The 11,425-nt window shown below is 54.5% G+C and overlaps 2 protein-coding genes across 2 annotated transcripts; one reads left to right on the top strand and one right to left on the bottom strand.

The window, feature by feature from the left end:
- Positions 1 to 1,014: 1,014 nt before the first annotated feature.
- Positions 1,015 to 2,221, bottom strand: LOC103896561 (fibrinogen-like protein 1-like protein). Its single transcript, XM_019471307.1, has 3 exons — positions 2,115 to 2,221; positions 1,667 to 1,764; positions 1,015 to 1,551 (listed from the first exon to the last, which is right to left on the bottom strand). Exons 1-3 carry the CDS (start codon positions 2,167 to 2,169, stop codon positions 1,015 to 1,017), a joined length of 690 nt encoding a protein of 229 aa, XP_019326852.1. The 5' UTR covers positions 2,170 to 2,221.
- A 4,316-nt stretch (positions 2,222 to 6,537) lies between these two features.
- On the top strand, positions 6,538 to 10,383 carry LOC103896560 (fibrinogen-like protein 1-like protein). Its single transcript, XM_019471291.1, has 4 exons — positions 6,538 to 6,541; positions 7,801 to 7,944; positions 8,914 to 8,964; positions 9,743 to 10,383. Exons 1-4 carry the CDS (start codon positions 6,538 to 6,540, stop codon positions 10,381 to 10,383), a joined length of 840 nt encoding a protein of 279 aa, XP_019326836.1.
- Positions 10,384 to 11,425: the final 1,042 nt, after the last annotated feature.

The raw sequence follows: 11,425 nt of genomic DNA, 5'->3' as shown, positions 1-11,425 counted from the left end.
TCCCCGGCCGCTGGCCAAAACGCAGGCGTGGGTCGCCCATGGCCAGCCGGGTCCTGGCAGGTTCCGGCCACCCAACGTCACCCGCTCCAGGGTGGGAAGGCACTGGCCATGATGCAATGCCCTGCCACCCCCGGGAGCCCTGCAGCCTCTGGGCCCCACTGCAGGGAGCCCAGGCTGAGGGCTGTGGGGCTGCCCCAAGACCCCTGCTCACCCTGGGGCTCTCAACCCTCCTGGGGCCTCGAAGCATCACCCCCCAGCGCCCAGCCCTGGGCTGCCGAGGGACCCTGGGGACCGCCCCAGGGATGGATCTCCCATGGCATGAACCCCCCTCCTGGTGACTTGATGCCCCTCAGGGGCACCCTGACCCCCCCAGCCCTTGCTGCAGGGTGGGGCTGGGGCTCCAGCTCTCCTAGCCATGGCATAGAGCAGAGCAAGGAGAGGGTGAGTCTCAGGGGATGCAGCAAATGGGACCCCCCCATGAACACGGTGCCCCCCAGCATCATCCACCGCCCTGGGACCTCGACTCTTCCCGTGTGTGTGTGTGTGCAGTGCCATGGAGGCAGGTAGACGCAAGGCAGCAAAGTCTGGCTCCAGGGTTTATTGCAGCTGATTTCTTCCACCATGGGTAGCAGAGCTGTGGGGCGTATGGGGCCCGGGGAGGGAGCAGGGCCTGAGCAAAGCAGGGGTACACCGATCGCACAGGGAAGGGAACTTGCACTGTCTCCCCATCCCCAGGACAGGAGTGGGCGCACCCACCCCAAACCAGTGCCTGCGTCCCAGTGCCGGCCAGCACCGTGGCACTGGGTGAAGCTGCCCATGTGCCTGGGGCTCCGGGCGATTGCTCCTGAGCCCCAGAGCTGCTGTGTTTCAGCTGGTGACAGTGCAGGAGCTGCAGGCAGCGCAGGACGTGCACCAGGGCTGGCACAGGGCTGTTGGCAGGCACAGGAACGGGGCACTGAGCTGGGGACGGTGGCACTCCCACAAACTCCTGGGAGGCTGGGCACTGCGGCACGGTCAGCACACATCTGTGGGTTTGACCAGGATGAGGGAGGATGTGCAGTCACCGCTTGAGCAGATTCCTGGCCAGAAGATGTACTTCTTGCCATTGAGCAGGACGTTCTGGCACTTGTCATACCACCAGCCCCCGTAGCTGTTGGCGCAGTTCCCGCTGTGCTGGTCCTGGTCCCTGTCGGTTGTGCTGAACTTCATGTTGTCGTGTATGCCCCCGTACCCAGAGTGATAGCTGGTCAGGTAGTCCTCCCCACTGCCCAGGAACCGGCCCAGCCTCAGTGGGTACCCGCTAGCCTCACTCTCCACGCTGAAGATGTCGTACTCGGCGTAATGGGTGATGTTGGCTTTATTCCGCACGATGAAGCGGACCTTGTAGGTGCCCTGCTGTGTCAGCAGGTGCAGGTACTCGGTCCCCAGCCAGTGATCACCCTGCACGTTCCCGAAGCCGTACTTGTAGGTGGTCCAGGATTCCTTCCACGTGATTTCGGTGGTGTAAGTGTTTCTCTGGACAACAGTCCAGCCCTTGCCTTCGGTGTCCATGTCGCACCACACCACGCGTGGGGGAGACCCTGCCGGCTGGATGACGTCACCCCGCTGTTTCGGTGGTGTAAGTGTTTCTCTGGACAACAGTCCAGCCCTTGCCTTCGGTGTCCATGTCGCACCACACCACGCGTGGGGGAGACCCTGCCGGCTGGATGACGTACACCCCGCTGGGGTTGGTCTTGTGGAGATGGCTGCAGTCTGCGGGGAACCCTGCGACATCAGATCAAGGAAGACATGAGGGACCTGTACTGGAGAATGTGCTGACAGGTTACTGTGGGGCAGTTGTACTGATGCTGCTGATGCTGGATCTCACTGGGTGCTCTGCAACCAGTGGAACGTGTTGGGAACGTTGATCATCACCATCACCGATGGTGATGAGAGGCAAGGATTACCCTACTTTGCAGCTTAGGTCTGAATGCGGAGACCTGCTGTCTCTGCGGCTGCTGGCACGGGGACACTTGCATCCAGCACCTTGGAGCTTGGCCGCGCTCAGCGACGGGCAGCACGGCTGCACCCAAACCTGGCAGCTCATCGACTGTCCCCCCAGCACCCATACTCACCGTCCTGGAAGCTGGCAGCACGTGCTGGGCTCATGCAGAGAAGAAGCATTGCCATCGCCGTGGGCAGGAGGACAAGGTCCCCGTGGAGCCGACGTGTCCCAGCCTGGAGCCCTAGGGAGGAAAGTGCCCATCACTGCCAGGATCCCTGGGCAGCCCCCCGGCCCCCAGGGAGCTCGGACCAGGAAAGGCAGAGCCACGGGGCGCAGGCAGGAGCAGGGGGCTCCTGGGGTGGTGGGGGCTGCAGCTTCAGTGCAGGCTCTGCCCCTGCAGGGCTGAAGCAAGATGAGAAATGACCCTCCTGGTCAGCCCCTTCCCTGCACCAGACAGCAACCTGCAGTCACATTTTCTCATGTTTCTCCTAAATGTGGTTTGTTTGTTTTTCTACAGGTCTAGATGCAAAAGGATATTTTTATGGGAAAGAAGTAAATCTGTGTGAAGGACATTCAGAGCAAATAGTTCAAAGCACTGCAGCTGAGTTTAGCGTATAAAACCTGCTGCTCCAGCTGCAGAGCATGCCGTTCACAGGGATGCAGGAAACAACCCAGCAGCAGCAGCAGCAGCAGAGAACTAGAAAGAAATGGCTGGGTGGAAAGGGGAGGAGCGGGATGGACGCTGGACGCTCTCGTCAGCTCCCGCTCCCGTGGTCCTCCACTGCTGTCACTTAGCTTGGTTTTCTACTTGCATCCCCCAGAGCTGTGAGCACTGCAGAAAAGGAGCCATGAGGAAGAGGAGAACTCACCCATTGCTGTGGTGCTGCTGAGCAGACGCCGGGAGCCTGAGCAGTCAGTCCCGCTGCTCTCAACTCCATGCTGGCCTCTGCCCCTTTATACCTGGGTCTCTCCCTGTACACACCTCCTCTGTGTGAGGATCTCAGCTCCCCTGTTTGCATGGACAAAGTTAATCACTGTATGCCCATCTGGTGGTTTCTCTTTGCTCAAGATTACACAAAGAGGCCCTAAGGGTTTTTTTTCTGAGGAAAAAATACAGTACTCCAAACCTCCCAGCTGTGGGGCGTTTATCAACGGCAATATACTGGACCTGCCCAGGAGTTAAATCTTTCTGGGGATCTACCAACTGCTGCAGGGCAATAAAGGAGCTAAAGGAGAGGGGAAAGGCAAACAGAAGGGAAGGAGTATGAACACCAAGGGCACAGGGGGGATTGGTATCATCTGGAGATCAAAGAGGGTAAAACCTTTGAGCAATGGTTTGTCAAGTTACCAGCTCCCAGCATGTCACGACACTTCTGTGATGGCCAGAGGTCTGTCTTGGGCTCCTTCCCTGCAGAGAGCTGCCAAGAGGTCAGACCCAGAGCTGGGCTGCAAATACTGATGCCTTTTTGCCCTCGATCAGTAGAGGCTGAGGGCTGAAGGCAGCAGCCTTTCCCGGGGGCCATCCTTGTCCCCGAGATGCTTGGGGCAGCTCTGAGCAAAAATAGGCTGGGGGGATGTCTATGCAGTACCCCTTCCCCTACACTTCCCTTCCTTGGCCCGTACGTCTTGGTGGGAAGAAACAGGCTCAGGAAGGCTCTGCTGACCTCCTGCTCTTCCCCACTGCATGTGGGGTGGGCATCGCCCCGGCAGCCTGGTCCAGGCTGGGTGCTGTCTAGGAGAGCATCTTAAATGCACTTGTGGCCAGCTCATCAAGCAGCGGCTACAGCTGTTGGGACCACATCTGTCAGGGGAGGCTTAACTTCTTTCACACGCTACCGCAGGGTGTTTTGGCAAACCCTCAGGACTGGGTTGGAGTCTTCTCCTTGTTCCCCTCTTCTTTCAATCCCTCTTCTCATACGGTGCCTTGGGAGGCATCGGCAGGTCCTCACCCGTCACCTGCCGGCTGACTCTGCTGGACCCACGTTGCGTCAGTCCTGTTGGGCGTTTGTGCTCCTGCGTGTCAGTAGCAGTGGGTCTTTGGCTGGCTGCAGTACACTGTCTTCTAGAAGGTGATGCTTCCCTTGGCAGCAGGACCCACCAGGGGAGTGAGGGCAGGGGAGGAGCGAGGGGGCAGAAGTCTGTCCCCACCGGCACAGGAGGCTCAGCCCCCTCCTCCGCCTCCTCTCCCTCGCCCCGTAATTCAGCTCCACTTGCCACCTCTGTATGCCTCAGCTGGGCTTGCTGCTCCAAGGCTGCTTGTGCCCCGTTGCCGCTCCTCCAAGGGCCAGCATCGCAAGGAGAGCTCATGATGGGGTCCCTGCTTCGGGGACCTCTTTTGTGGCTATCGAGTGAGGGTGGCAGGAGGCATCGAAGGGTAACAGCAGGCAGGGCCACCGCAGTGCTCACCGGGGTCACATGCAGTGGCAGATTGGGATGTCAGCCACGGCTTGGCACCTCGGCTTTGGTGCCAACACTTGGTGCCGTGGTGGGTGTAGGGAGCCAGCCCTGCTCCTGCATGGCATGGGGGGGCTGGCTGAAAGGGCTGGGAAGACCCTTTTCATCTTTGTGAAATTTGGCTGCCAGAAATGTATCAAAGACAAATGCTACAGCCCCAGGTTATCTATCAAGGGACTTTGGGAAGCTCTTGTAAAAGGAAAGGTGCTTCATTAAAAGGAAACTGCTGAGGACAGTCTTGGATCAGGCCTAAGTTATTCATTGCTGTCCAACAGCACGACAAATATTACTGCAAAGTGGAGTTGGCAAGAATCCTTTTTTCTGTGAATACACGTGTAATTTTGGAGCTGGTAACTTTACGAGGGGCTGGTGTAGTTGGGATGTCAGCCACGGCTGGGCACCTCGGCTTTGGTGCCAACACTTGGTGCCGTGGTGGGTGTGGGGAGCCAGCCCTGCTCCTGCATGGCATGGGGGGGGCTGGCTGAAAGGGCTGGGAAGACCCTTTTCATCTTTGTGAAATTTGGCTGCCAGAAATGTATCAAAGACAAATGCTACAGCCCCAGGTTATCTATCAAGGGACTTTGGGAAGCTCTTGTAAAAGGAAAGGTGCTTCATTAAAAGGAAACTGCTGAGGACAGTCTTGGATCAGGCCTAAGTTATTCATTGCTGTCCAACAGCACGACAAATATTACTGCAAAGTGGAGTTGGCAAGAATCCTTTTTTCTGTGAATACACGTGTAATTTTGGAGCTGGTAACTTTACGAGGGGCTGGTGTAGGGCAGGGGAAGGTGTGTCCCTTGGTGAAAAACGTCCTCCTCGCTGTACTGGAAGGAGAGTCATTTAGTCTTGGCGTAACCCAGAGCAGGGGCCAGGCAGGGCGCAGCGCGGTGCTGGCACGGTGGCAGGGTGTGCTGTTGCTGGGACCTTCACCACCACCTGCTGGTCTCCTGGAGGACAGCAGAGGTGGCAATGCCACCTGGGGATGAGGGACTTGGGGATGAAGGTAACACGGGGCCAAGTACCAGCAGCAGCCTTGCAGCAGCAGAGCCGGCGCCCGTCCCCGGCGGTGCTGCGGAGCGTCCCGAGGCTGGTGCAGGGACACGCTCTGGCGGCTCAGCAGCTGCTGGTGTCAAACCATCGATAAATACCTCACCGTGGTCCTAGATCGGTGTCACTGAGCTATAAGCCAGCATCGCCAGGCTATGCCACTGCCCTCCTTAGCACCCCCCTCCCATTCCTGTGCCATTTGCAAGGCTGGCTTCAGACTGGAGCACTCAGCATCCATTAAGCGTTTATTCCACTTAAACCACAGCCACCTTGTTAATTGAGCCTGCAGCCAGCTCTGTGATGAGGTCTGCTCCCCAGCTTACCCAGAGCTGTGAAGTCGGAGCTAAACCCTCCAGCAGACCCCTCGGCTTCCTGAGGTGCCTGCGCTGGACCTCTTGGGAGGGCTGCGGGACCTGCCCCGCACCAGCACTGGGGCAGCAGCACCTCCGCATGCGTGGCTGCCCCATGGGACGGGTTCACTGCTGGAGGGCTGGCACCAAGCCGGGCAGTTGCATCGCCGTGGCGGGGTCAGGGCTGGGGTCAAGGCCCCTTTGCTGCCCTGGTGTGCATGGGAACCAGGATGCAGTGTCAGAGAGCATGGCTCCCTCTCGGGTGATGCACCATGCTAGGGTAGGCAGACCCTAAAGGGTGTCTGACGGAGATCTCCAGCACGGCCCGGGTCACTGAATGTCCCCACAGGGTTTGGCATCAAATCCCGTAAGTAATAAAAAAACTCAAGAAAAATCCTTATCAGGAGCATTTGTCATTTTGGTGGAATTTTGTGTGAACATCAGGTGCTGTTTGCTGAGGTTTGTTTGGGACCTCTTATCACAGAAGCGCAACAGCTGGCACGTGAGCAGAGGCGCGTAAGGATGGAGGGCAAACAAACCATAAATTTCCAGCCCTGATGACAACCAGAGGGTGAGTGTTGTAGTTTGGGTCAGCTGGCCCCACGTCACCCGCTGAGCCCTATATAACGGCGCAGGGTTGGCCCCCCGGCTGCCTGGCCAAACCCGCCGCTTCCCGCTCCGCAGGGTCCCCGCAGAGACGGCATGGGTGAGTGTGGGATGGGATGGGAGGGGACGGCACCGCTGCGTGTGGCTGGGCGTCCCTGCCTCCTCTGCCTGCCGCTGGGCTTCTGCTGCCCGCACTGCAGCTCTGCTTTTCCCACTGACCGTTTCTGGCCTCGGGACGGTGGGACGACCCTATTCCTGCTGTACCCCCCAGGTCTCTGTGACCCCCCTGCTCCTCACTCTCTCTCCTCCATTCCTGACCACGGGTAAAACCGTCCTGCTCTGGGTGGTGTTGTAAAGGCAACATTTATTTAACTTATATTTGTGCCAGAGCCCAAAGCACCCCCCCAAAAAAAAAATTGGAATGGAAGCTAATTAATGCATTAATCACCCATCATCCTCGTAAGTCCTTCAGGGTACTGAAGCTGGGTGGGCAGGCTGGAGAGACAAATCTATGGAGCCAGCCATGAACAAACTGTTGGAGAATGTCCTGATCTGGTATGGTCCAAAGGAGTCAAATTGCTCAGGTTCTCAGAGGCTGGCAGAAACCATCCTTTAAAGCGTAGCATGTCCTGGCCCAGATGTCAGCTGGGATGCACTGACCCTCGGCATGTCTCTGCAGAAGCCCCAGTCGTGACACGTAGCAGGGGTCTGATGCTGGATCAATGCTGCTGGCGCCCTGCAGGACGCTCTCCTCCTGGAGTTTTCGTGCAGTGGGCAGCTTCCAGTCTCTGCATGATGCCCTGGTGGGAGGGGGCAGTTCTGGGACGATTAAGTGAAGCTCCTGACTCTCAGGGTACCATCAGCATTGTGGCCACAACAGCTCCTTTCTTTCCAAGATCTCAGGTCCCTGCACCTTGTTTATCAATCGCTGCTGTAGTAGCTCCTGACTACCTTCAGGTAACAGCAGTACCTACAAATCAGCATGTCATCCTGCATTACTAGGAGATGTTTTTCTCAAGACACTGATGCTGACTTAACATCTTGATTCTGGGGCACAGAGCCCGTTGCTTTATCCCAGACCACAGCCAAAGAGGATGACACCGCTCTTGGAAGCTGCAAATTTACACCTGTAGGTTGTAGTCAAAGAAATTGTTTCTCTCTGAGGATGTATGCCTTTGCAGAATACTTATTTTTTTAAATTGTTCTTTATAATTCTGCTGCTCAATAAAGCAAAAACATAATTAATGTTGTGGATTTGTCTATTCTGTAAGTTTGGTTTAGCTTCTGCTGAATTTAGTTAGCCAGTTCTCTTTCAGAGGGTTTGCATTTCCAGATTCACTGTGTGTCTTCTTTCTCCAGCTGCTCGTCACTCCAATCTTCTGCTCTTCACCTCCGTGCTGGCCCTGCTAGCCCCTCTTCTTGCTCTGGACATTGAAAACCTGGAAAGATTGAAAACAAATTTAGATGAAATCATTAATCTCCATTCAGATGAGCCCCATCCTGGTATGTGTTTTCTCTCTTACATCCCTAAACTCTGTTCATCCAAACATCAGGAACCCTCGCCTCTTTGCACAGAGAGGGAGATGTGGAAAATAATCTTGGGGAAGGGCAGCCACACTCAGAAATAAAAGGAAGCTGATCAAATCTTCCTCCAATTTCAGATCTTAACCAAACATAAGATTTGGTAGTTCAACCTTCTTTGTTATTGACAAGACCGTATATGGCAGCTTTTTCTAGAGAGCTGTAGATACTCAAAGGAAGACCTTTTCTCCTGCTATCTATAGGCCATCTGTAGCCCTGAAACTTCAGAGACATTTTGTATAAGTAACCAACCAAAATGCTTTCTGAAGCTTGCACATGGCTAAATGATAAAAAAACTCGTCACACCACCGACAGAGGTCACACCACCGGAGGCTCTCAGGGAATGCTATCTTATGAAGATGGGTGCTGTGATTTCTCTTTAACGAGCGCATTGCTATCTTAAATGCTTTGATCTCCTTTTCTCTCTGAAGGTTTCTGAAGCTCTTTATGAATTGAATGAACACACGAATCCCTTCAGCCACCACTGAAAAGCAATGCAGGTTTACAGCAACATCACTCAGCAGTTTAATCTTGCTCTGAAACCACACACAGTCTTTCCTTCTTGATCCTTCTTCTCTAGCGGTATCTCCTTGTACTCATCACTACTACTCGGTTTGCAGTCCGCTCCATGCAATCTGTAAAGCCATAACGCTGAGTGGACCAAATAGGCAGCCGCTCAATGACTGCAGTGTTACCCTTCCTAGTATCTTACCCCTTTAAAGAGTTTGCAACCAAAAACTACCATACAGGAAGAAAAAGGAGCCCAGTGGCGTTGTTGAAGTGCCCTACAAAAAATTCAGTGCTGGAAATAACAGTCTGTGGAGGCTGGAGTTACCGCTGTGCTGTGGTACAGGGCTGCTCATCTCACTCTTTCCGTTTTTCCCAATGCAGATGAAGGCGGAAAGAACATGCAGCGGAGCAGAGCCGGTGACCCTCGGAACCACAGTAAGCGCCCCCCCCACCCCGCAGGGAACAGGGAGAGGTGTGGGCGATGAGGGTCCAACAGCGGAGGGTGGGCAACGAGCCTGGGGATAACCCGGCTCGGCGCCTGGGGGCAAGACTCGATGTGCTCCTCCACAGCGCACGCCAAGGCCGCTCAGACATCACTCGTTACTAGTGACAGCTTCACACTGAACCGTGCCTTACAAGATCCCAAAGGACTTTGCAACCATTACGTACATGCCACAAGTCCTCTCCTCTGCTGTGAAGCTCTGCACGGGGCAAACAGAGGATGTGCCTCCCAAGCAATGTTTGCTGGGGTTTCACAGCTGGCCACGGGGTCCAATGCCAAGGGAATGAGGTTTTCTCCTTCCCGACCCCAGGGATGCAGTGGATGCCAGGGCTGCAGGAACAGCTCACTTGCTCATTTAGCTTCTGCATAACTATGTAATAAGAGCCCTCACAAAGCCAGGCTTGGACCCCTGTATCGTTGTGAGGGAGGAGAAACATCTGAGCATTGGGAAAGGCTGAGGAAACAAGAGCCTGAGCCAGAAGGAGAAGCAAATTCTATGCTTATACCTTCAAAATACATGCATATTCTCTTAATCACTGTATTTCCCTTACAGAGGTTTTTGGCTTTTACACTTACAGTAAGAAACACAGCGACAGACTTTTTACTACCCTGGCAAAATCCCACGTATGCCCATTTTCTAGAAATCCCTCTCACAGGGCCAGACAAGCAGACTGGGGTGTTGCTGTGCTTGTTGGTCCTCCATGTTCTCTCCTGCCCCAGGTTGGCCCAAGGACTGCAGCGAGATCCCTGCTGGCAGCCCCAGCGGCGTCTACGTCATCCAGCCCACAGGACTGCACCCCATCGTGGTGTACTGCGAAATGAACGTGACGGACGGGGGCTGGACGGTCATCCAGAGGAACCGGCAGAGCACGGAGATCACCTGGGACGAGTCCTGGAGCACCTACAAGTACGGCTTTGGGAACGTGCACACCGAGTACTGGCTGGGCACCGAGTACATCCATCAGATCTCCAAGCAGACGGTCTACCAGGTCAGGTTTGCCATCTGGGATGCCACAAACAACATCAACTTCGCAGACTACAACCTCTTCAGCCTGGAAGATGAGTCCCACGGCTACCGGCTGAGGCTGGGAACGTACTCAGGGTTGGCAGGGGATGCCATGGCCACAAACAGTGCTTCCACCGTGCACGACAACATGAAGTTCTCCGCCAAAGATCGAGATCAGGACACTTACAGCGGGAACTGTGCCTCCAGCTATGGGGGCGGGTGGTGGTACTCGGCATGTTATTCTGTACGGCTGAACGTCAAGGGGGCCATAACGTGGGGCAGCCTGTGCAACGGGAACTGCAAAGCTTCTGCCGTCCTCATCAGACCAGCTCCCTACTGCTAGTTGCATTTTCATTTCCTTTCTGTCCAACCTGAGGCTAATTCTGGCTCGGCAAAGAGATGGAAAAAGGCAAAACATGTCATGGCCAAACCTAGTGTCCTAGGGGGTCTTTGCTGAGGTTGGTCACATCCTAGCTACTGAAGAAAATAAGGCATCTTCCACTTCTTCTCCCTCCTGTAGATTCCCTCTACTCCGCAGCTGTGTCTTTATCCTTTTGTTCAGAGTCAGATCATTTTAATTATGTTCATAATCAGAACAGTCTCTTGCAAAATCTGGAGTTTCCAGATCTGTAGTGTGCTTCAGATAAAATGTGAAACGGCCAAACACCAGTGGATCTATATGGCTGTGTAAGTTAATTTACATCCTTAACTTCAGGCAAACTACCTAATTTTCACTTGTGGAAGATCTTGCTCAAGATATTAATGTGCACAGTCAAATTCCCACTCTGTACCTTCTACATTTCAGGCTTAATAGTTGTTAAATATTCAAATAAATCTGTATTCAAAAAACCTTCGCAATTGTAAAAGTCTATTTCAAACCTTTGAAGTGCTCACAGAGGTTAATGTGTTAGAAGGTTTTCATCACTCAAGCTCATTTTTCCTGTAGGACAGACATTGGGGACTGCAGGGCAAAAGCAATGCATAAGTAAAACTTGAAATACTGCATGCAGACTTCTGCCTTTGCACACAGTAGTTTTGTGTAAGCATAGGAAATGTCAAAACGTTTTCACTTTTCTCAGCAACAGTGAGTTTTAGGTTTTGTTGTCCATGCAACTCGCATCCCTAAGCGCCGTGGGGAGTCCGTCTCCTGAGCCAGGGCCACGATGACTTCCAAGAGATGACAGCACGGAGGGAAGGCACCATCCTGCCTTTGCTATTTTGAAAATGAAAAGAGATTTCAAGGTGCCGTAAAATTTCCGTGTGGAAAGACCTCCCGTCTCCTGCAGTCCATCCCTCTGGCATCACCCGCAGGACTGCTCCTCACAGGCGGGGGATTTTGCTGCCGCATCAGCCAGTGTCGTGGATTGCAGGCGGGCACTGCTGCG

Source organism: Aptenodytes forsteri, unplaced genomic scaffold, assembly GCF_000699145.1.
Source record: "Aptenodytes forsteri isolate BGI_AS27 unplaced genomic scaffold, ASM69914v1 Scaffold209, whole genome shotgun sequence".
Taxonomy (NCBI): domain Eukaryota; kingdom Metazoa; phylum Chordata; class Aves; order Sphenisciformes; family Spheniscidae; genus Aptenodytes; species Aptenodytes forsteri.
The sequence above is the reverse complement of the archived record's forward strand: the minus strand, read 5'-3'. Positions and strand labels throughout refer to the sequence as shown.

What these genes read in the sequence shown, in the direction of transcription:
- LOC103896560 (XM_019471291.1), top strand. An exon ending in TTCAGATGAGCCCCATCCTG is followed by an intron (nt 7,945 to 8,913) that starts GTATGTGTTTTC and finishes TTCCCAATGCAG; the next exon opens with ATGAAGGCGGAAAGAACATG. An exon ending in AGCCGGTGACCCTCGGAACC is followed by an intron (nt 8,965 to 9,742) that starts ACAGTAAGCGCC and finishes CCTCCATGTTCT; the next exon opens with CTCCTGCCCCAGGTTGGCCC.
- LOC103896561 (XM_019471307.1), bottom strand. Translation starts at nt 2,169, where the DNA reads ATGGCAATGCTTCTTCTCTGCATGAGCCCAGCACGTGCTGCCAGCTTC. An exon ending in TGCTGCCAGCTTCCAGGACG is followed by an intron (nt 1,765 to 2,114) that starts GTGAGTATGGGT and finishes CTGATGTCGCAG; the next exon opens with GGTTCCCCGCAGACTGCAGC. An exon ending in CACGCGTGGTGTGGTGCGAC is followed by an intron (nt 1,552 to 1,666) that starts ATGGACACCGAA and finishes GTGTGGTGCGAC; the next exon opens with ATGGACACCGAAGGCAAGGG.